The 22,982-nt window shown below is 37.5% G+C and overlaps 1 protein-coding gene across 2 annotated transcripts; it reads right to left on the bottom strand.

Moving 5' to 3' along the window:
* Positions 1 to 1,561: 1,561 nt before the first annotated feature.
* Positions 1,562 to 17,467, bottom strand: GKAP1 (G kinase anchoring protein 1). Of its 2 annotated transcripts, XM_010297265.1 has the most exons (11): positions 17,255 to 17,467; positions 14,408 to 14,551; positions 12,276 to 12,353; positions 10,542 to 10,662; positions 9,449 to 9,471; positions 8,609 to 8,761; positions 8,105 to 8,206; positions 6,056 to 6,119; positions 4,483 to 4,553; positions 3,524 to 3,601; positions 1,562 to 1,609 (listed from the first exon to the last, which is right to left on the bottom strand). In XM_010297265.1, the coding sequence occupies exons 1-11, from the start codon at positions 17,465 to 17,467 to the stop codon at positions 1,562 to 1,564; spliced, it is 1,095 nt and encodes a 364-aa protein (XP_010295567.1). The 2 variants fall into 2 exon arrangements, with proteins under 2 accessions (XP_010295567.1, XP_010295643.1); XM_010297341.1 differs by lacking the exon at positions 8,609 to 8,761.
* Positions 17,468 to 22,982: the final 5,515 nt, after the last annotated feature.

Raw genomic sequence — 22,982 nt, 5'->3', positions numbered from 1 at the left:
CACTACAGGCCCTGGTAAAAAGTCTCTTTCTTATAAGCTCCCTTTGTATACTGAGGCTGCACCAGGGTCTCCCCAGAGCCTTGTCTTCTCTAGGCTGAACAACCCTGTTGTAGTTTAACCCCAGCCAGCAACTAAGCCCCACACAGCTGCTTCCTAATTCCCCTGTGGTGGGATGGGGGAAGAGAATCAGAAGAGTACAAGTGAGAAAACTCATGGGTTCAAATAAAGACAGATTAATAAGCAAAGAAAAACAAGGAATTCATTCACTACTTCCCATGGGCAGGCAGGTGTTCTCCCATCTCCAGGAAAGCAGGGCTCCAGCATGCCTAATGGTTACTTGGGAAGACAAACGCCATCATTCCGAATGTCCAGCCCTTCCTCCTTCTTCCCACAGCATTTTATGCTGAGCATGATGTCATATGGTATAAAATATCCCTCTGGTCAGTTGGGGTCAGCTGTCCCAGCTGTGTCCCTTCCCAACTTCTTGCACACCCCCAGCCTACTCGCTGGTGGGGTGGGGTGAGAAGTGGAAAAGGTCTTGACTCTGTCTAAGCACTGCTCAGCAATAACAAAAACATCTCTGTGTTACCAACGCTGTTTTCAGCACAAATCCAAAACTCAGCCCCGTACTAGCTACTATGAAGAAAATTAGCTCTATGTCAGCCAAAACAAGTACAAACCCCAACTCTCCCAGCTCTTTGTCACAGGAGGTGTGTTCAAGCCCTCTGATCATTTTCACGGCCCTCCTCTTCTTCTGAAGTCCTCCATGTCTTGCCTATGCTGAGGGCTCCAGAGCTAGATGCAGGACTTCAGGTGGGGTCTCACCAGAGTGGAGTAGAGGGGCAGAATCACCTCTCGACCTGGTGGCCATGCTTCTCTTGATGCAGCCCAGGATATGGTTGGCCTTCTGGGCTGCAAGTGCACATTGCCGGCTCATGTCCAGCTTTTCATCCACATCAGTCCCTCCAAGTCCTTCTCAGCAGGGCTGGTCTCCATCCCTTCATCCCCCAGCCTGTATTGATACCAGGGATTGCCCCAACCCAGGTGCAGGACCCTGCACTTGGCCTTGTTGAACCTTATGATGTCATATACAGGGAGAGGAAATAATGCCTGTTGACTTTATTTTTTTTTTAAAACACATCTGTGTTCACCAACAGCAAGATGCTTTTGCATGAGCTGTCCCATTTTCAGTTTTGACTTAGTGAAACCTTGACCACTTGCACATTTGGATTTCGACAGACATTAAATGAAGTCTTCTTAATTGAGAAATTCTGTGAAAGCAAGAATTCCAACATAGAAATGTTAGAGTAAATTTTATTGAATGATGAAAAACTAATGGCATTACAGTTAGTTTCAGCTCTGCTGGAATAGTAGTTTTCTAACTTTTCTGTAGCAGAAAGTGCAACAAATCAATTACTCAGACTGTTAAACAAACTAGTAATTGTTATTTTTTCTTCAAAAACGGCATAGTTGAGCAGTTGTACAAGAAATATATAAACTTCTGCAAAACCCTGAAGAAAGCTTTGACAGCTTTTTGCTCTGAATCTCGTGGCAGAGGAGATCACCTGCACTGGTCAGATTCTGAGTGCCTTTTCCCTTTTTTCCCGCTCTGTAAGAAAGAATTAAAACAAATGCTGAGTTAATATATTAGACATGACACTTTATATCTGCAGTTGTTTTGGGTATTAAAGTAGTATAAATTAACAAGAAAAAACCTCAGGAGTTAAGTTGCATACTTTTGTTAAATTATACAAGTATTAGGGGACACAATCTCATCTGAACACAAAATATTGTTATGTAGATTAAAACAGTCAAGGCATTTATGGGGTACATAACTGAGACATTAACATCTAGGGATAAAACCACACTGGTTTATTGCTTTTTGGTGGTGGTGGTTTGTTTTTTTTTTTTAATCCACAGATTTTTGTTATTTTTTTAAAAAATGCATTCGTATATTTCAAAGCGGCATTCCATAAAAAAGTGGGCCTCATGTCATCAAAGACAACACCACAAAAAGTAGCAATATAGGAAGGGTTGTCCTGGTTGGCCTGCAAGATTACAGGAGAGAATAATAAAAGCAGAAACAACAATCCGTGCAAGGCAGATGAGACGGGTCTCCTAAAACAAAGCACACACACAAAAAATTTAAAAAGGTAAAAACCCAACCAGCAAAACAAAAAAGTCCAGGGTGATGACGTAAGCAAGAAATAAAGCAAGATGTGAAAAGATAAAAGCATATTAGACTGGCGAGGACAGAGGAAAAATAACATCAGAATAGGTGATTTTGCAGTAATTACTAAGCATATAACAAAGACCATTTTTTGTAAAAAAAATTTATACTGTTGTTCTTTTAATCCCGTTTATTACAGCTAACCGCAAGATAAATGCATCTTATTCAAAATTTATCTTATTAAAAAAATTCTATTTACAGAGAAAAATACTTAACATTATCAAAGGCATGGATGGGTGGGGAAAACAAATGGAAAGACTGAAGTTGTAAGTCAGAACAGTGATGTGAATGAGTGAATTTGACAGGAGATTTACTTTAGTTTCAGTTAGTGGTGTGAGTGTTCTGCTTGTCTGTAACAGACTGAACAAGCATATGCATTTGTCAACTGCTGCAAGACAATTTTAAGAAGGAACTTGCTTCTAGCCAAAGCATTTAATGTAATCAGAAAAGATGTGTTGCTTAAGAAAGAGTAATTATGTCTTAGTGAGACAGTTTTCCCAAAATGATAGTATTCCAACACATTGTGTTGCAACTTGAAATAGGATAGCTTGCCAAAGACTACATGGCTACCTTAGAAGTTCCCACTATATACTACAGGCTCTCCTTGTAAACCTATGCAAAAGGTCACAGTCAAAACAAACAGAAAACCCACGAAAACAAACAAACAAAACAACCCCAAAATGTGTCAAGTTATGCACAAGTACAAATCTTTATTTGCAAATACTGTCACGCTTCAAAAAAAGTCAGAATGTTAAACAGCATACTACTTATGCAAAAATTAACTGAAATTCACTAGCATGAGTTGCATTAACAGCCAAGTTGAACAAAACAGCATATGCACAGTCAGCAAGACACTGATCTTATCACTCATACTTTGACACAACTTGCTGTGAATCTCCTACAAAGACTTGGTTAGAGACAGAAGTAAGATACAGAACCAAAGCAAGAATGTGACAAAAAAAGCCATGAAATCTACAGTTAGTCCAGTTACACACAGTTAGACTTACACAATCAAACTAACTTGTTGCTTGGAGTATGTTTATTGACCAGCATGCTTCAAGAAGTTTTAAAGTACAGAACAGGTGGTAGACTTCAACTTGCCAAAACTGTGCTTTAGGTTTGCTACTGTTTTTTTCCCCTACAATATGAGCTGTTTTTTTTTTTTAACTGGAAAAATTAGAGCTAATAGGTCAGTTCAGAGCATGTTACCTCATGATAGGCTCAGCTACATCAAGAACAGGTAAATTTACAAACACAGAAAATTTACAAACACACAAAACACAAAAACAGTACCTGATATTTTGTTAATTCTGCCTGCAGTAGTTTCACTTTGGATCTTTCTTGCTCTAAGGCAGCATGAAGTATAGTTACCTAAAAGCATACAGAATATGGATTTATAAAATATTCGTAACATCTGTGAGTTTATCAAGTCAGTGTTGTTCTCCGTTAGTATTGTATCGAACAAGCAGGTAATAAATCCTGAGTTCAAGAGTGACTACCACTAGCACTGCACATAAACTGAAAATACAAGTGAAATATTCTTTAATGACTTATTTCCCAAGCAACTTTTACTGGTTTACCTGTATAATGATGTAGAAAAGCTATAAAGTTAGAAAGTCTTCCAATTTTTGGTTTCGGCATTAGTTTATTCCATAAAACACTTAACTGATGTAGTATTATGCAACACAGATAAGCTTGTTACATCCCCCTCAAAAAATAGTACTGTGTTACATGCAAGATGTTTGGACAAGTCAAGGGCTTAGAACTAATAGCTCTGCAGATCAAAAACTGAATATAAAAGTCTTGCATGCTCTCTACTACACTGACTTGCTAACTGACATGTCGTAAGTCATTTGTAGCTCACTTTTGTTTGTAAACTTGAGACTAGAAATAAAAGAAACCCCAAGAAAACACCACCACCAAACCACACAGGAAAGAACCATCTTCCGAAGCACCTTTCTGAGCTTCCTAGCTTGGTTCACCAGAGAATGACATTCCTAAGATGCTGCTCAGGGTGAAATCATTTCAGGCATGGTGAGGTCTGCTGTCTTTCCAGAAACAGTTGTAAGTGAATCATACTGGAGATCTACATAATACATGTGGTCGAACACACATAGTGAAGGGCTAAGGATGAAATTTGCTTCAAACAAGTTTTTGTTTCAGCTTCCTCCCTCCCTGCCTCTATCACTGCCTTAAATAAATAGCAACTTTGAAATACCCATGAACTTTTACATTTAGAAATCCTTGCTTACCTGTACGGTCAATTCATTTTTGATAATTTGAGATTCATCAACCTGTAGGAGTATTTCTGCTTTGTCTTTCACTAGAGAGAGAGAGACACAGTATGAGGATCTTTTTAGATTTACAGGTCTTTGTCCGCAACAGCACTGTGACATCACTTTACTTCACTATTTTGTTACCTCTAAATAATGCTGTCTTCACTAAAAGAGCAATAGATGTTGTAAAGCAAAACCAACCATTAGCTACCAGTGCCGTTAGGAGCATCTTGAAAAGTTCTGGAGATTAAACCCCAACCTTGCACTACTTACCCCACACTTAACCCTGTAAGCAGCATTGATTCTAGAGATAAAGTCCATCAGAAAACTGAATATTAGCAATGGATCAAGATTTTGGGATCATAAATTTCACATCCAAGCTCAGTCATAGCTATGGAAACTTCTAGTTACTCAGATATGGTGATGTTTAAACCAGTTTAAACTAGCTGTTTAGCTAGTGTCTATGAAATATCTGTGGATAACTTAAAATTCTCAATATGAAGAAATGAGTTTTTTTCAAGGCTCCGTTCTGCCATGAACTTTCTTCTCTCTAAAATACAGAATACTCAGTCTGTAGAAAAACACAAACTTGCTTGTTTTATAGTATGTTACTACTGCACAAAGAAAAACCTTCAGAACTTTACCTCTTTCCTCTCAAGATGAAAATATTTCATCTTGGCTTAGACACTGACCTGAAGTAATAAAGTTCCAAGTTAAAATTTGTGAGGCTCAATCACATTATGAGTATCTGAACTAGCTTAGGCATAGTTTTGTAAACATCCTTTAAAGAAAAAAATTGAGCTCTTTTTTAGCTGAAGACACTATATTCAAGAGCTAAATTAAGAAACTGAAGAGCAAAAGCAAATTTGTAACAAAATTAGTGAGGCTAGCTTCATAGCCTCAAAAAACTTCATCAAACAAGATTAGCAATATTAAAGGATAACTATGCATAAGTATAAAGACACTAGGATATTTACATATATATAAGTGTATATATAGCATTCCCTCCCAACTTTGCCAACAAACTCTGAATCATAAAAACTCTGAATAGTGTTGTAACAGAAGAAGATTAGAACACAGCTGTATTTATAATCCTGTGGTTTAGCTATCCCCATTCATTGTGTGGCAAAAGACTTGCTTAGGTGTAGAATGAAGTTTCCAACAGTTCAAAGCACAGCTTACAAAGATGCAAGAACTGAACAGTTTCCTCAAGTGTGTCTAAACAGATATTATGATGAGATCAGTACAGAACAGATCGCTGTCACTGGCAAAAGAAAGTCTAGCTTGAAGGATCATTGTACCTAAAATGTAACTGAACAGTTTATATTTCGAAGAATGACCTCAACATGCAACTGATTATTTCATTATATAATAACAGAAATGCAGTACTGTGTGGCCCACCAAATTCTGTAGTTCACTGGAGTCACTGCAAATTAATACCTTCTTAGTTCTTTATAGCTGTTACTCAGTCATTTTTTAAAAGCTGCTGTGAAAGTTCTTCCATGTTTTAAAAAGAACATTGAAATTTTCTGGTAAAACTCTTACTTACTTTCACCTTCTCGCATCATCTTCAGAAGCTGTGCATTTCTTGCTTTCACTTCTTTATACTTCGCCTGTATTAAAGAGATTGGATTATTACATGTATGCCCTACTAAATAAAAAAGTATTCTATAAAATAAGCATGACTAACAGCCAGACATAGAGTTTAAAATGATAACTTCTGCAGATAATCTAATCATAGAATAATTTAGGTTGGAAGAGAGCTTTAAGATCATATAGGTCTTAATTAAATAAACCACAGCCAAAGTAAAGAATACATGACAGAAGTGGATTAATAACTTGAGAGTTGAGCAAAAAAGGCAAGCACAAAGCTTAGAGCAAGTTAAAATAAGAATGTTATGTCAGTGCATTGATAGACAGGAACCACCATTCAGGTCTGCTTGAAGTATAGCGGCGTGTTGCATCAAGGGCTTTCTAGTTTCTCCCCTGAAAAATCACAACAGTTGCAATGTACTTTCTAGATACCGAGATAATCGTTTGCCATATTGCTTGGCAAGCAGGACAAGACCCCACTGCTCTATAGCTTATTTTATTCAGCAGTTATTGTTATTACATTATGGTTTCTTTCCTTTTCAACTCTTTACAATTTACTACTCAAGAACCTATTTTTCCTGATTTTTCAATCTATCTGGTATCACTACACTTTACTCATAAGTTAGTCTTTTCCATGCCAGCAATGGCAGTTCTAGCCATGTATCTTAGCTGTAAACTTATTTTTCCTGTTGCAAGTCTCTCATACAGTTCGCTCTTGTAGGCTCTTGAAACAAGTTTAATTTCAGACGTACTTTTTTTGTAATAAAGAAGCTACTATCTTCCACTTCTAGTATCACACCAGTCCTTGAGGATAATTAACTTACATTTAAACCAGACCTTCACTGCCATCTAAAACTGTATTAAGGTCTCTGGACAAGTTCATAAAATTAAACAGCTGTCTCATCATCCATCACCTCACCAGTATCCTTACGCATTGTGTTTATTCAGTCAAATGTGATCAAGTGCTGATAGTGGTAAGTAAGAATGATTTTTTTCTTTAGAATTTCACCTGGGAATTCCAACTTTAGTACACAGTGAAAACAGCTGTTAATAAAGTTCATGTTTTTATTACCACAAGTAAAAATACTTCTTTGAAGCATCAGAAAACTCCCAATCTGGCAACCTGCTCAGTCTACCTTAAGCAATGACCAAAGATAGTAGTAAAATAATGTAAAATAATTCTATGGTGCTTTACTATACTTTGTTACAATGCCATTTTCTCATGGAAATTTTGCCCTTTTTGCCCTAGCTACTATACAGACAATGCTAACATGGACTGAGAATAGGAAGAGACGTTTTCCCTAGCTACTCCAGTATATAGCAATACCATGCAATTATTAATGAGCAAATCTTTCTTTCCTGGTGTGTTTTAGCATATGGTGAGTTTGATTTCCAATTTCACTTGGATGTAATAGGAAGACATATAACAAAACACAGGACTTCATTCTTCTTACACCGTGGCTTTAGAGGAACTTCTCTTAAACCTGACAAAATATTTGCTGGTTTCTTTAGCCATTTCAAATATTGGACTGAATCTACAAAAAATCCCTACAATATGTAGCTCTTAAATGCAAGAAAAGCTGAGTAGAGTTTAAAAAATAAATAGGTTGGAAAAGACCCAAGAAAGTCCAACTTCCTGCTCAAAGCAGAGCTAACTTCCAAGACAGATCAGATTGCTCAAGATATTCCCTAGTCTTAAATGACATCTTTATTTTTCTGACCATGAAAACAGCAATACTAGAAAACAAGTAATGACTGATATGCCAGAGACGAAGTTTATTTCTGGATGCTTTGTCTTGATTCTTTGATTATTTTTAGGATGCTTAACTTAACAAGAAAGACTGCTTCATGTCGTGCTGAAGGACTAATTTGCTCTGTAAATACGTCATCTGTGGCCAGTCTAAAGCATTTCTACAGCTTGGTCACATTTTAATAAATACTTTGTTTCAAATGTATAAAAATGTTAAATTTTGTCTACTGTTTGAAGGTATTATCAACTACATACCTCCCACTGAGTTATTGTATTTTTCAGTTGCTCAATTTCTGCATCTTTCTTTTCAAGCTCGAGCTTTAGTCGTTCTGTTTTGCCATCTTTCAAAACATTCTCCTATAAGCAAGAAAACATCACGACTTAATAATTTAGTCATGTGAGTTCAATTCTTGGGAAAGGCAACTTCTTTGCTTGTCAGAGAAGAGAATTTTTAGTCAAAACAAAAGAGGTATATGTGCATAGTAGATACCAAAAGGATAAGAAATGCAGTAATAAATATTGGCATTTTCTGTGGAGCAAAAATTATTTCAATCTCAAGTGTTTCGTGCTAAAAAAAATAAGTCATTTAAATACCTCTTCAGAGAGATAAAAATATTACAGTGTTGTGGGTTTTTTAATTCTTTAAGATTATCATGCTTTTGATTTGTTCTTTCTTCTACTGAGGTGCTCCCTTCTGATCACTGAATAAGCTTCATTAGGCAAACTTCTTCACTTCAGAATGACTGCTGTTTTACATGCCTGGTTGTGTTCATGAGATATGCAGTTATCCATTTCACTGTAATCAGTGAGCTGGACTCTCCTTTTCTCTCTTTCAAGTATTCTGTGAACATCATCTTCCAGCCTGTTGAAAAATCCTCCATCATGCAATGAAGACTGGGAAGAGTTCAGTTCCTGTCAAAAATAAGTATTATAAGATATCTTCCTTTACATATAAGTTAATATTGAGCTAGAAATTAACGTGTTTAAAAAATAGCTTAAGTCATGGAAAAACATTAAATCCAGATACTGTTTTATGTTGTACATCCTGAGAATATTGTGACTTCCACCTATAGAATATGATACCAATTCAAGAGCCTAGAAATTAATTAAGAGCTAACATTTAGCTGATTATGAGATTACACAAAAGCATGAAGTTGGAATTCAATAATTTTGCTTTATGACTAAACTAATTTATGTTTTATTTCTCTACTAAATATTCTTCCCTGTAAGAGTTTTAGTATTTGTGGGCTGCGCCACAGCATAGTAGCATCACAGTACCTTCTTACCTAATTTGCTTCTCTTTTTTGTACTACCACTTTTATTTTTAACATGCGTTTAAATCTGCAAGTTGCATCAAAGATCTGAAAACTAAAGAAGCAAGAGATAGTTCTAAGAAAGCCAAAACTAAGTTCTCAAGATACAAGAACTGCAGCCATACACTTCGATTAAATCTGCATCTGTAAAAATTTTCCAAATGGAAATCAGTCAGTTTTCAGAATGTATAAATGATTGTCACTACTGAAAGTGTGAAAATAATTACCTTCTTAACATAAGAGTTTGGTGTCGTTTTTTTATTAAACTAGTTTGAATAAGACTCACCTCATGTTTTTTAGCAAGGTTATCTGAAAAGAATAAAAAAAAAATTACATCAATAAAACACTCAAATCTTGTACAGTTGCATATTGAAACAAGCCATTTTGAAAAGTGGGGAGTAAAACCCATCTCTTGGCATTCTTCAACATTAACTCTCTTCTCAAAGACACAATAAAAAAATGTCATTGCTAAAGCATTAGAAGCCAAGATTATAAACTATGTTTTACCTCAAGCCCTATATTTGCATCTCTCCCAGATCTTGCAGACTATTTAATGAAAAACAGCATCCCATATTTGTTTGCTTCAGTGGAAGGCAATGTCTTTGGTACAGACACTTAAGAAATTTGTTGGTTTGTTTCTTTTTATTAGGCTTTTTTAGCACATATCTCACTGTATACCTGAATGCCTTCCATGCCTTCCAGATTGCTGTGCTTTCAGTGTTTTTCCTCTATTCAGATATTTGGAAATAATGTGTTTAATAAATATTGGAGATTTAGTTTAAAACATCCTTAAAAGAAAAACCTTAGGAAACAAATTACTTTCTTCCTTTTCTAGCATCTACCTTGATTTCGTCACTAAAATTCAGAATCTCTGCTCTATGGACACAGATGAAGGAATTTTAAACATATAAATAACACATATAATGAGCATATGTAAGTTATTTCAATATTTACTCATCTTAATAAAAGCCAGTATCATGAAGAAAGGCAAACAATGACTTGCTGTTACCCAGAAAACAGAGAAACTCAGTTGCCTGAGGAGTGCAAACTTAGTAAAAAAAAAAAACAAACCACTTAGATTTAAAAAAAAAAAGTCACAGTAAAAGTGTTTTGTGTTCACCACCCACCGCAGGGATACCACATGAAACCATGTTTCCCTTAACCGCTTCTTTTTTTCCTGCTAATCTAATTAGCTCATTATTATATAATGAATACTTAGCTTTTAGATTCAGTATGACACACTGACTGCAATTCATTTCGTTTTTGTTTAAACACAGTATTAATGAACAGACAGAAGGGCATTTTGCTGTTAGCACACACACTATGAAAATTCTAAGTAGAACAGCTCATTATGGTATGATAAGGCATACCTATATTACTGTCTGACTGAAAGTCTTTCAGAGACACAGTGAGAGGTTTGTCTTTTCCTTGCTGGTTCTTTTTCTCTTTCTTATTCACAGACTTTGACTGAGGTGAAGTATTTTCAACGTTTTCATACTCCTAGAAGAATAAAGTCCCACTGGTATAATTTTCTTCAATACCCAAATATTTTTTCCTGAAGCTTTATACAAGTAAAAAAATAGTGATAATGTACCAAAGGAGATTTTAGCCTGAACAGTAATTTGCAGGCTCCAGATTGGTTTACATAGTGCAGGATATATTAGCAATTAAGCATCGATTCTGTTCTCTGAAGTAGAGCATTGCTCTTCACTAAACAGCAAATGAACTATCAACCTAATACTTCCTCAATCACCTACATTAAATTTTATCCGGAAACACATAAACTGAGAATATATAGTAGTCAAACGCAGGAAGGCGAAGTGCTACACAATGCAGGTTAGTACCTTCTTTAAAAAACAGATGTCTACTGTACCTTCTTTTTATTCTTAAAATATGCTTTCTCATTCAGTAGAAGTCGGAGAGCTATTAGTGTGCAGCAATGCTCTACCAACTGTCCTTACGCTGATTGAAATTAGACAGCCTGGTACAAAACAGCTGTTTGAACCTGAGTCCCACCTCCCCACACATCTACATTAACATTCTTAGCAAACTATCAATGTCCCAGTTGTTAAAAATAATCTTAAATACTAATTAAGTATTTTAATTAAGATTTAAAATAATCTTAAATGTTAAAAAATCTTAAGAAAAAATTGTTATATAGAGAGCAAAGATGGAAAAGGAATGCTTTTCTTTCCATAGAAACAAGATTTGTTCAGCATATTCATGTACTGTGTATTTTGAATATACAGTATATATTTTAAATTATTCAGAGGTAATTCTCAAAAAATCTACAACTGATGCTATGTTACTATGCCAGAAGGTTGTCTTCATTTTTAAAAAGAACTTTTATTATGTAATTTAAAATTTTATCCTTGGTTTCCAAGAACTATGGTACTCTCCCCCTCAAAAAACCAAAGTATTGCACAGAGACATTTGCATAAAAGTGCATGTGCAATTCTTATTTCTTTATGATGCATAATTATATTTAAATATACATATTTTAATAACATTTCATTGGCTCCTGATTTATTGCAAATAAGAAGCAACTTCCTGTTAGAAGTAAAGATTTCATTTAAGCATACTTGTTCAGAACAATTCTGCAGTGTTCCATAAGAACCACTCAGAAAATAGGATCCTGACCAGCTGAGAAAACATACACAGCTTGTTAGAATAAAATATTTAAACTCAAACAGAGGTAAGATGTTAGCAAAACTGCAAACAATTCAAACATAACTACTACTTTAAGGCCTAAGAAGGAGTCAGTGCTTTGTTTCTCTTACTCTTCAAGTGTGCTGGACTCTTTCTGAGGAAGGTCAGGATCCCTTGTTGTACTATTAAAAAATTTCACTGCATTTATATGCCACAAAATTGAAAAAGTAAAACTAGATTTCCACCTTTACAGGTCAATTAAAAAACCCACCCAACCAAAACAAAACCACCTAATACTATTATATATGGTTTCTTTCAAATCCAATATTTCTCTGAACTCTTAAGCATCTGAACAGTGTAAGCAAACAACTTAGATGAAGAAAATGGTACTTCTAGGAGGTTTTTTGCTGTATTTTTACAATTCAAAAAACTTGTACAGCTTTTACAAATTTATTTGCAAATACCTTTTTGTGCTCTTCATATTCCAGTTTGCTTAGCAGCAATGCTTTTTCGAGATCAGCTTCAAACATTTCAGATGTCAGCTGAAGAAACAGAATTAATGTATTTCATGTGACTAAGTTGTTAAAAAAAAAGAAGACAAAACCTCTAAGACCACACTGAAATTTAAGTTTCAATACCCATATTACTACAATTGCCAAAAAGCTATGTTTCACTGACATATGGCATTGCTAACAGCTAATATAGCTCTTTGTACCATAAGTAATGAGATATCTTGCTTCAGGAAACTTTGAGCTGGATGTAAGTACACAATAATTTGTGCACATCTTTATGTAATACAGCTGTTGATGATTTGTTTACATGAGATTTCTTTACAATAATTTTTCAATCCAAAACATGAAATCCAGGTGATGTTAAAAGGATGAAAATTGTCATTGTAGACCTCCAGAAAGTCTAAGCGCTCATCCATTGCATAGAAAAGACTAGGTTAAGCACGCTTTATTTTTTTCTTACAAGGACAGCAGAACTGAGAAAACCTGAATTATTTCAAGATGTTTTATCTTTCATTTCTGAGAAAATGAAGTAAGTAAGTCTTCTTGGGAGATGGAAAGAAAATTTGAAGCTTTCTAGGTGTGAGCTATTAAGAAAAAGAACTAGAAACAACATAACAGGAATGAAGGATGCGATTATCTCTTTTTTCCTTGTGTTTTAGGAAAACAGAGGAATGCAGGAAAGTCCAGCTCTTGCTGCATAGAAGGTTGAAGGATTGAACTGAGAAGACCAGTACCAGCAACAGTTCAATGGAACCCAAATAAAAGATTTACCTAGAGGGTATAGATGCTACAGTTGCAGTGGATAATCTAAATCTAACAGCTAAAACCTATGTTACTGTTTACAGGAAGGTTAACCAAGATTAAGTTGTACAAAAAGAGAACAATCAACACACAAAAATAAGGTAAACTCTGTCTTCGTTTCAGCTGGCATAGTTACTTCCTGATAGCTGGTATAGTGCTGTGGTCTGAATTTGGGATGAAAATAATGTTGATAATATACTGATGTTTTTAGTTGTTGATAAGCAGTCAAGAGGTGTTCAGCTTCTCATGCTGGCCTGCCAGTGAGTAGGCTGGGGGTGCGCAAGAAGTTGGGACAGCTGTCCCCAACTGAACAACGGGATATTCCATACCATATGGCGTCATGCTCAGCATACAATGCTGGGGGAAGAAGAAAGCAGAGGATGTTCGGAGTTATGGCATCTGCCTTCCCAAGTAACCGTTACGCGTGATGGAGCCCTGCTTTCCTGGAGATGGCTGAACACCTGCCTGCCCATGGGAAGTGATGAATGAATTCCTTGCTTTGCTTTGCTTGTGTGCATGGCTTTTGCTTTACCTGTTAAACTGTCTTTATCTCGACCTGGTGTGGTGCTTAGTTGCCGGCTAGGGCTAAAACATGACAGCTTCCAACACTTCTCATCTTCATTTCAAAAGAATACCTTACCTTTTCTTCCTACTACAGGGACCCCCTGTGGGTTGCAATTACCATCTCTTGCTAATTTTAAGAGTGGTGCTATTGTGGGCTTCGAGATAGTTTAACTGGTTCTTCCTTTAACGCATACCACACCAACATAAGCATGGCTTCTCTCTCTTTTCCTTTACAACAATAATAGGACTACCCTGGAGTGCTAAAGGACAGTCAGCACTCCAGAGTTCAAGTGTTCTTTGTTACCTAGAAAGGAACTACTTATTTCATGCCTAACAGAACTTACTGAGCCTGGTTTACTATGGATCGATACTGTATATCCACATATTGCTCCACCAAAACATACTCAGCTTTGCTCTCACCACGGCACTTCACCATCCTTCCATGGCAGTACTTCTACTTGTTGTCTAAATGATATAAACTCCTCTTACCATACTCCAGTATTCACAGCCCAGCTATGAGGTGTGCAAAAAGCAGCATATGCTGGCTCTAAACTATATTCCACAGAAGATGTGGCCTGAATTGCCACTGAAACCTTTCTTTCTATGTGACAGTATTTTGTTGCTTCCTCTCCACCCATCTTTCTCTATTCATGAGATTTAATTTCATGGCGTAACATGTTTCAGGAAAGCCAAAGATAACTAAATACAGTAAGCTGTACCTGCTCATCTCTTTGTCTCCACTCCTGCCAATTTTCTTCCTGAGAGTCCTTCTGCATTGTAGTATGAAGTTTTTGTTCATGCTGAGATAGACAGCCTCCATGTGAGGATTTCTGAGGAATCTTTTTAAAAGCAAGGTTTCTGAGCTGAAAAACAGTTATTTTTTAAATCAATCAAAACATGGGCAAGTATACAGAAACAGTATTAATGGACTAAAAAGGCATTCAGACACGTACAAATAGATGTGCATATGCTTTACCCTACTCTGTAGTTTGGGATACATTTTTGTTTAATCATTTATGGTACACACTGTAATGCAAAATTACGGAAAACTGTGGATCAGAAACACCACAGCCACATAACATAAACCAATGAAAAAGTAAATACATTTTGCCAGCTGAAAATACTTTCAACAAATCTGAAGAGATAACTGTGCCCAACAAATTTCATGCTGGATCACATACTGTTGTGCGCTCACACCTGACCCAAATTAAATATGATGACAAAGGAAAGGTGGTATACACAGATTTGGCATTGGCAAACAGAGGAACTATGGGTTCAGGTAGTAAAAGAACAATGTAGATAAGTCCTCATAGTTTGTCAACAATCTAAAGTTGGTCACATTTTAAGAACCTGCAATAAGAATTATTTTCAATCTCTGCACCATACGGATGCAACAGTGCCATCTTAAAAATACTGTACACAATTATAAAATTGGATAGTGAACAAGTAACCTGCAAATTTGGCAGCTCAAAGACATTCACTGCTCAAGGTTAAACATAACTGACACTCTGGTCCTTACTTGGAGTGAAAATAAAGGCACCAATACAATCTACTATCAATTTAGAGACAGGCATTTCCTTAACATAAAGGCTCCTGGAGGTGAGAAAGAAGGTATTATCAGGTGAAAGATGAAACAAAGAGGAACAAAGTACAATAACAGTGTTCTCCTTAATGTGTGTTTATAGAGTGTCATGACTCCTTCTTACAATGGCAGCTTACCTTACGTGACTTAAAATCAGGCAACCATTGCAGATAACCTCAGAATTCTTTTCCTTCCGCTCTAAACAGTCCCTTGACATACTGCCTTTTGCTTTGCTACTGTCTTGTTGCCTGAACCAGTACTACAACCCCTGCTTCCTTCTTCAGATTACACTGCTGGCAAGAACACTGGTGCAGACCGTTCTGATTTACAGTTTCAATGGAGTGTTGCCATAGACATGGTACATGCTGGGGTGAAGAAAATGAGTCAGCCCTTCCTTCCCTCTCTGCCGTCACAGGAATAAGTGTCATTTCCATGCAAATGAATTTCTGTAGATGTATGCAATGCATATGCATACATACAATTATTTTGATGGTGTTAAAATTTTTGATGGTGTTAAGGCAAGCATAAAGAAACATCAGGGTATCCTTATTGAAAACTTAATCTTCAATATAATAAGAACAGCATCAAAACTGAAAAAAATCACTTAGGATTACTGCAACTACTAAAATTTAAAAGATTCTATGTTTAATAGATATTGAAAGAAAAAAGAAGGTTTTGGGAGGTTTGTTTGTTTTACATAGTAAATTTGATAAGAGATGTGTACAGTTTCGGGCAAAAATATTATCTCAGACCAGTCACCAGACACAGCAATCTAGAATTCCAGTTTCCAGAATCTTGGAACAATTCTTTCAGTCTCACTTAATTTCCATTTCATCTGAGGTTTAAGAATCCCAATGTCAGAAAATCACCATTGTTATTCACTCTGCTCCCCAATTCACAGAAAGAAACAAAACAAAACAAAAGGCTCTGGATTTATTAGGGGGCTGAAGTGATGGATAAACCTGAAAATTACAACTTAAGGAAACAGATTTTAAAGCTCTTCAGACAGAGCACGTAGGTCCAACTAGCTCCTAAAAAGAAAAAAAAAACAACTTGAAAGCACCTTTGAATTTTAACATGCTGTCCAAGCAGGCAACTAGAACTGACCACATAAAAACCTCTGAAAACCAGAGGTTTTCCTAGCAATCACTTTTTAGAAAAGTCATTCCCGTCATTAGAAATTAATTATTCAAGTGGTGCTGTCAAAAAAGTAAAACCTAGCAATTTATTCTCATTAAAAATTTTCAACTCGTATAGTAGGGAATATCCTACTTTTCTATAAATAATTCTTAACAAGGCAAAGAAAAAGATGCAGTCTCTGTGACTAAGTAGCATTTGTTTCTGTCCTGGTTTGAGGCAGTTGTTCTGGTTTTGGCTGGGATAAAGTTAATTTTCTTCCTGATAGCTGGTATAGTGCTGTAGTTTGGATTTGGGATGAAAATAACATTGATAACGTATGGATGTTTTTAGTTGCTGCCAAGTCAAGGACTGTTCAGCTTCTCATGCCAGCCAGGGTGCACGAGAAGCTGAGGTGGGGCAGACAGCCAGGACAGCTGACCCAGGCTGGCCAAAGGGGTCTTCCATACCATATGATGCCATGCTCAGTATAGAAACTGGGGGAGTTGGCTGGGGAGGTGCTTGGGGCTCAGAGACTAACTGGGCATCAGTCAGCAGGTGGTGAGCAATTGTGCTGTGCATTATTTGTTTTGTATTTTCTTTTATAATTACTATTACCTTTTTTTTTCCCTGTCCTATTAAACTGGCATTATCTCAACCCATGAATTCTACTTTTTTTTTTTATTATTCTCTCCCCCATTCCACTCACCCTTTGGAGGTGAGCAAATGGCTGTGTGGTTGTTTTAGTTACTTGCCACGTTAAGCCACAACAGTTTCACAAAAAACCAAAACAACTGTTTGTCAGGGACAGCAAAAATTATTTATCAGATAACAACCTTACCCACTGCTGAAAATATAATCCAGTTACCTCATTGGCCTCACTCTGCTGCTGTTCCTTCTTTTTTCTCCTTTTCTTTCTTTTTTTCTCATTTGTAGATGATCTTCCCCCTGAAGCCTGAGATTTACTGGCACCTCGGCCACTTCTTCCTTTTCCAGGCTCTGAATCAGTATCGCTTTCTACTTGTAGTAAAGCAAAACGAGATGCAGTGGTAGGAACTGAACTGATTACAGTAGATGCCATTGCCACATCTGAAATTCTACTGATCTGGCTTCTTTTTAATTATTAGGTTTCCTGGGAAAGTAGCACAGAAATAAGAATGAAAACAGTGTTTGACCAAACAATCAATAATTTGTATCTGTTAGCTGCAGAACTAGTATTAAAAACAACCCCAAACCCAAAACTTGGTATAATTTCTTTATACTTTTACTAAGTTGTATTATCTTAAGTATTCAAACAAGAACTACAAAAGGCAAGAATAATCTATAAAACAACAGTTACTTTAGGCTAATACATTTGTTCCTGAGAGATTACATTTGATGAAAAAAACAAGTACAAGGTTCTACAAGAAGTTGGCCTTCATGATCTGGAGAAGGGGAGGGGGGGAAAGAAAGATCTGGGAGTAATGTAGTGCTCCAGAATTGTTTCAGATGCCATCCTTGGAGCCTGACAAACATGCATATGCAGGCTCCAGTTTTGGGTAAGCAGCCGTCATGGTTTCAGTTGGTATAGCGCTGTTTTTTGGATTTAGTGTGAGAATAATGCTGGTAACAGACTTATGTTTTCAGTTGTTGATAAGTAGTTGTAGTGTTTTACTAAGCGAAGGACTTTTCAGCTCCCCATGCTCTGCCAGCGGGGAGGTGCACAAGAAGCTGGGAGGGGGCACCCCCAGACTGGCCAAAGGGATATTGCATACCATGTAACATCATGCTCAGTAAATAAACTGGAGTTGGCTGGCGGGGGTGGAATCACTGCTCAGGGACAGGCTATCGATCACTGGGTGCTGAGCAATCGTTGCATTGGCCATCACTTGTTGTTGTATATTCCTTTATCAGGAGGATGGTGATGATGATGATGATTATTGTTGTTGTTGTTATTATTATTATTATTTCCTCTTCCTTCACTGTCCTACTAAACTCTTTTTTTCTCAACCAACAAGGATTTTTTTCTGATTCTCTCCCCCATCCCACCTGGCGGGGTAGGGGAGTAAGCGAGCAGCTGCATGGTGCATAGCTGCCGGCTGGGGCTAAACCACAACAGCAGCCTTATTTCTTACGTGTATAGGTGCTCTAAAGATGCTCAGACATATAAACAGGAAACAATGCTATGTTACCAACGCTATGGTAAATGGTCACCATTATGCCCATTACCCAGAGTAACTATTAAAAAGGAATATTACATTTTATTTCTCAGAGGTGAAAGAGAATGAGCAAGTAAGCTAGTACTGTTCTTACTCAAGTTTACCAAAGACAAAGTTACAGTGAACAGCAGTCTTCTCATACAAAAGTTACCCTACTATATTTCTTTGAAAAAAAAAACCCAAAATAAAGCTGATCGTATGAAGCTGGTTGTATCCTAAGAATAAAACAAACTTGACATCACATTGTGAATCCACCTGCTGCTGATGTTCAGACTCTCTGAACATACCACAACTACACATCTAAAAAACTACATCAGTCACATCTAGAACACTATAAGTAATTAGTCCTTGTTACTCTTTAAATAACAGGGTAAGTTTGGATTTTCCTGGCTTTGTGTGTTTTTAAATGCATTTTAATACTCATATAGTTATCCTGCCTAGGAGTTTAGTTACAGCCGAGAGATGCTGTGCTATAACTATTTGAACATGCAGTTAAATTGAAACCTGAAACTCAGAGAAAAGATTAAAGATACACCTTCACAGAAAACCAGCACCAAAGGTAAGTACTCAGTCACACTATAACATGAACTTATGATAGAGGATGGTGCTCTTAGCACTACCCGGACTACAACAGTCTTAACACTGGAAGTTTGTAAACACTCTACTGTATTTGCTTAAAAAAAAGTGTACTAAAGGATGACTCCTGTCAGTCAAAAGCTTGGCATTTCTAGTCTCTGTCTACTTACTGTGATGTATTTTGGTTTTCATATAAATATATAAACAGCACTCCGTAGTCTTTATTCAGCTACTAATTGTGCCAAATACTTCTTTTTGCCCATACAATTTGAAAACATTTCATATTTTCAAGCTGCTATCAAGTGATGGCAGCTAGATCCTTTGGAAATACAATTTAAGAGAAAACGTCATCCAGATACAATTATTAGTCACTCTAGAACAACAGATAAAGACAGATGAAAAGAAGTTTGACTTAGTTAGCCATAGCAGCTGAAGCTCTACATCACTATGGAACAAGGCTGAAAACTCCTCTCTTTTTTCAACAAATACAACAAAAATACCACAGGTATTCTCTTGCTATCTCACTGTAGTTGGCATGCAATTAAGTGCCCAGCTGACAAGCAAGTACTACGCATGGAATTCTGCTGTTAAAATCCACTGAAATACTTCAGTGACAAGAAGAAATTAATTTACAGAAGTTTATTAATGAATTACATTTCTTTCCACAGAGCAGAAAAACAAATAGTAATGAGCTTGTAGAAGAAACCGCAAATACATGTGATTATAGATTATTTTCCAGTTAAGTCTAGAAGAGCTATTAACATTGCAAACTCAGTTAGTAGGACATTTCAATACAGCTATTCGTATTACAACAGGATCTACTCACCTCACTTCTGCAACATTTAAAGATGGATCCAGTGATTCACTGAGGCCTACCACCATGCTATGATTCACATTTTAATACCACACCTACAATTCTGACAGCCAAATTTTACCAAGTACCTAATATTTCAGTTCCAAGATTTGACTCTCCCCCCACAGGAAACCAATGGGCTGATCTCAAAAGCTTTCAGCTAGGCGTAGATGCTTGCCACCCCTTTTACAAGGTCTTTTTTTTTCTTTAACACAGAATTATAATTTGTGCTGTTCTTTATTATTATATGAACAGTCTTAGAAAATTAAAGCATTGACATTCTCAAGCTTGAGGCTGTGCTCAAAGAGGCTTTTTGATCACACAAAAGCAGCTCTCAAATACCACAGAGTGTTTTGTAATTCTGCAGATCAAACTAGGATCTGAAACATCATTTCAACCTTTATAGTACTTTCAAGAAAGAGTTTGTCAGTCTAAGAAATGTTATGCGTTCATAACAGTCAGTTGGCCAAAGCCTACCTAACTAATTACAAGACAATTCCTTTCCTTACCATATAGAGTAGAGCAAATATCTCCAAGAGGAGTGGAAGAAAGGAAAGTATGTTTGTGGCATCTACACTGCTCACTAATACCTCAAGTGACACCGCAAGTTAAAAAAAGACCAACAAATGAACATCAGTACTTGGAGTTGTTTCCATGTGTGTCACGCATTAGCACTAGTCATACGTGGTCTCACAGCCCAATGTTGCTTCAACAAACCCACAAAGACCCCCGTACATCCATACCAAATTCCCCATCCCCATACTGACTCATCGGGCCCCATCGACCCCCCAGACCCTTGCCAAGAGCAAATCACAATAATGGACTTAGTCGCACCTCACCAAATGTATAAATCTGGCATTTAGAATTCCCCATTTTGAGGATGAAAACTCCAGCTACCATATGGGTCAACGGGCCTGCACCTCTCTCCTCCCAAAGCAGGGACACCTCTTTGGTAAGATTCACACTTCTGACTCTGTTAGACGTGCCGCTGGAAAATATTGTTAACAAAAGCGCTGAACTATTAACTTGAGCTCAATTTCTGTGGTAAGTGTATTTATCAATGGCAATTCTGAATTTGTTATATCTGTTGCCTTAACAAAGCATCTTAACTTTGTGAAGCTGTCTCAGGGAAAGTCCTTGAGAAGGCTCTGACAGGCAAACATTGACTCTGATCAGTGGCTACACACACAACCTTTTAGACATAAACTGTTGACAAAGTCTGGGACTAAGACTGGACCTAGACGCACCTAGACTCCTCTCTGAAAAGGAGTTTAGAAAGCAAGGGTGTCCTTTCTGAACCTCATAACTCAACAGGAAGGCTTCCCCATCCACATGTTAGACTCTTACTCCTAACACAGCAGAAAACTGGTGTCTTGGACAGGATTGTCATAGATAAACTACTGCAAATATGTAAGTGTGCACCATCCCAAGTGGGAATAGAATGGGCCCAAAAGATGACCAAATGGCAGAGCAGATAGAACAATGTGGAAGTAAGCAAAAGATTAAAAAAGGTAAAGGCAAAGGAATTGTTTGTGCAGTGTTAGGGGCTTGCTTATCTTGCGCTCAAAAGGAGATTGAAATGTCCCCTCCCCCTGAACAAATTGCAGATGTAGAACATGCTCTTTTAAAAACAGAAAACAAAATAGTAAAGACATCACTGATCTTTGAAATGGAGAACTGCGAGGAACTGGGGACATGAGTTAAATACCCTCATGACTGAAACCCGAAACTTAAAAACCAAAGATAGGGAACTTAAAATGCTATTAGCCTCAGCTGAAAGGTGAGAAAACCAACTGCAGGAATAGCAAAATCTCTTACTAAATCAAATGCCATCCTCAGTCTCAGCTAAACAAATCTGCGAATTAATACACTGTGCAGATCCCAAGACATGGGATGGAGATACCTGGGATGATAATGACAAGGATGAACTGGTGGAAGACTTTGATCTTACCCCAGAACCTGTACCTATATGACCATTGATCAAAAACGAAACCACAAACGAGGGAGATGACAATGTTCATAGTACTGTATGAACCATGCCATGGTCTCCTGCTTTTGAATTAGCGAAGTTACAGGAAAAGTATTGCAGGTGACCAGAGGAATCCGAGACGGAATATACGTGGCGAGTCTCCCTTGCTGCGGGGGGGATCAAATCTTATTAAGCAAGGAAGAAGCAGGAGGCTATTGGGACCCTGGAGTGTTTTTAACCACCAGACCGGGCGACCATAATTGCTCATTAGCTACTTTGGGCTGCCTACTGGGCCGGCAGCGTAGACACACAAGAAAGAGGAGATCCCCTTGTAATTAAGACCTCACGGTTCTCCAGTTTAGTTGTTTCTGTGCAAAAGGCAGTCTGCATACAAGCGATGTCTGAGAGGGACATGTTGAAGAGATCTCAAGCACTAGCCCCTATTGATCTGGCAAGGTTAAGTCCCCTTATCCGTGGCCTCCCGAATAGCCTAAAGACATAGGTCGCTAATGCCCAGGGCTGTATACAAACCACCCGTGCCATGAACACTGCTGCAGGTCCATCTGCCCACCTGGAGTGAGTTTGTACCAGAGAGAGTGAATTATGGGTGCCGCATGGGTTGGGTCAGATCTTCCACTGAGAGACCGCCAGAATCCCTGTGATGGGTTCTCCAGGTCCACACCACTAAGCCTAAGCCAGAGTTCAAATCAAAGATTGATAAGGAATGTAATGATCTTTGGCGTAGAGCCTTGGCAATGGGGGTGCCATGACAGTTACTATATGGCACATCTACTGCCAACCTCTGAGCTCTGGTACAATTGCTAAGCCAAAGATGGATTCAGCAGGGAGAAATCAGATGGCAGGAAATAAATTGACTCCTCTTAGACTCGTGCCCTCAGCCCCGCAGGGGGATCCAGCTGACTTAGCAGATACCACAGCAAAAAACTTGCATCCCTGGGGAGGACAGTGAGCCACCCTGCCTGGCGCGTGCTAGCTATAC

Source organism: Phaethon lepturus, unplaced genomic scaffold (genome assembly GCF_000687285.1).
Source record: "Phaethon lepturus isolate BGI_N335 unplaced genomic scaffold, ASM68728v1 scaffold4440, whole genome shotgun sequence".
Taxonomy (NCBI): domain Eukaryota; kingdom Metazoa; phylum Chordata; class Aves; order Phaethontiformes; family Phaethontidae; genus Phaethon; species Phaethon lepturus.
Note: the sequence above shows the minus strand (reverse complement) of the source record. Positions and strands in the feature narration are given on the sequence as shown.

What these genes read in the sequence shown, in the direction of transcription:
- GKAP1 (XM_010297265.1), bottom strand. Translation starts at nt 17,467, where the DNA reads ATGGCATCTACTGTAATCAGTTCAGTTCCTACCACTGCATCTCGTTTT. An exon ending in AGCAGAGTGAGGCCAATGAG is followed by an intron (nt 14,552 to 17,254) that starts GTAACTGGATTA and finishes ACTGTTTTTCAG; the next exon opens with CTCAGAAACCTTGCTTTTAA. An exon ending in GAAAGACTTTCAGTCAGACA is followed by an intron (nt 9,472 to 10,541) that starts GTAATATAGGTA and finishes TATTCTTTTCAG; the next exon opens with ATAACCTTGCTAAAAAACAT.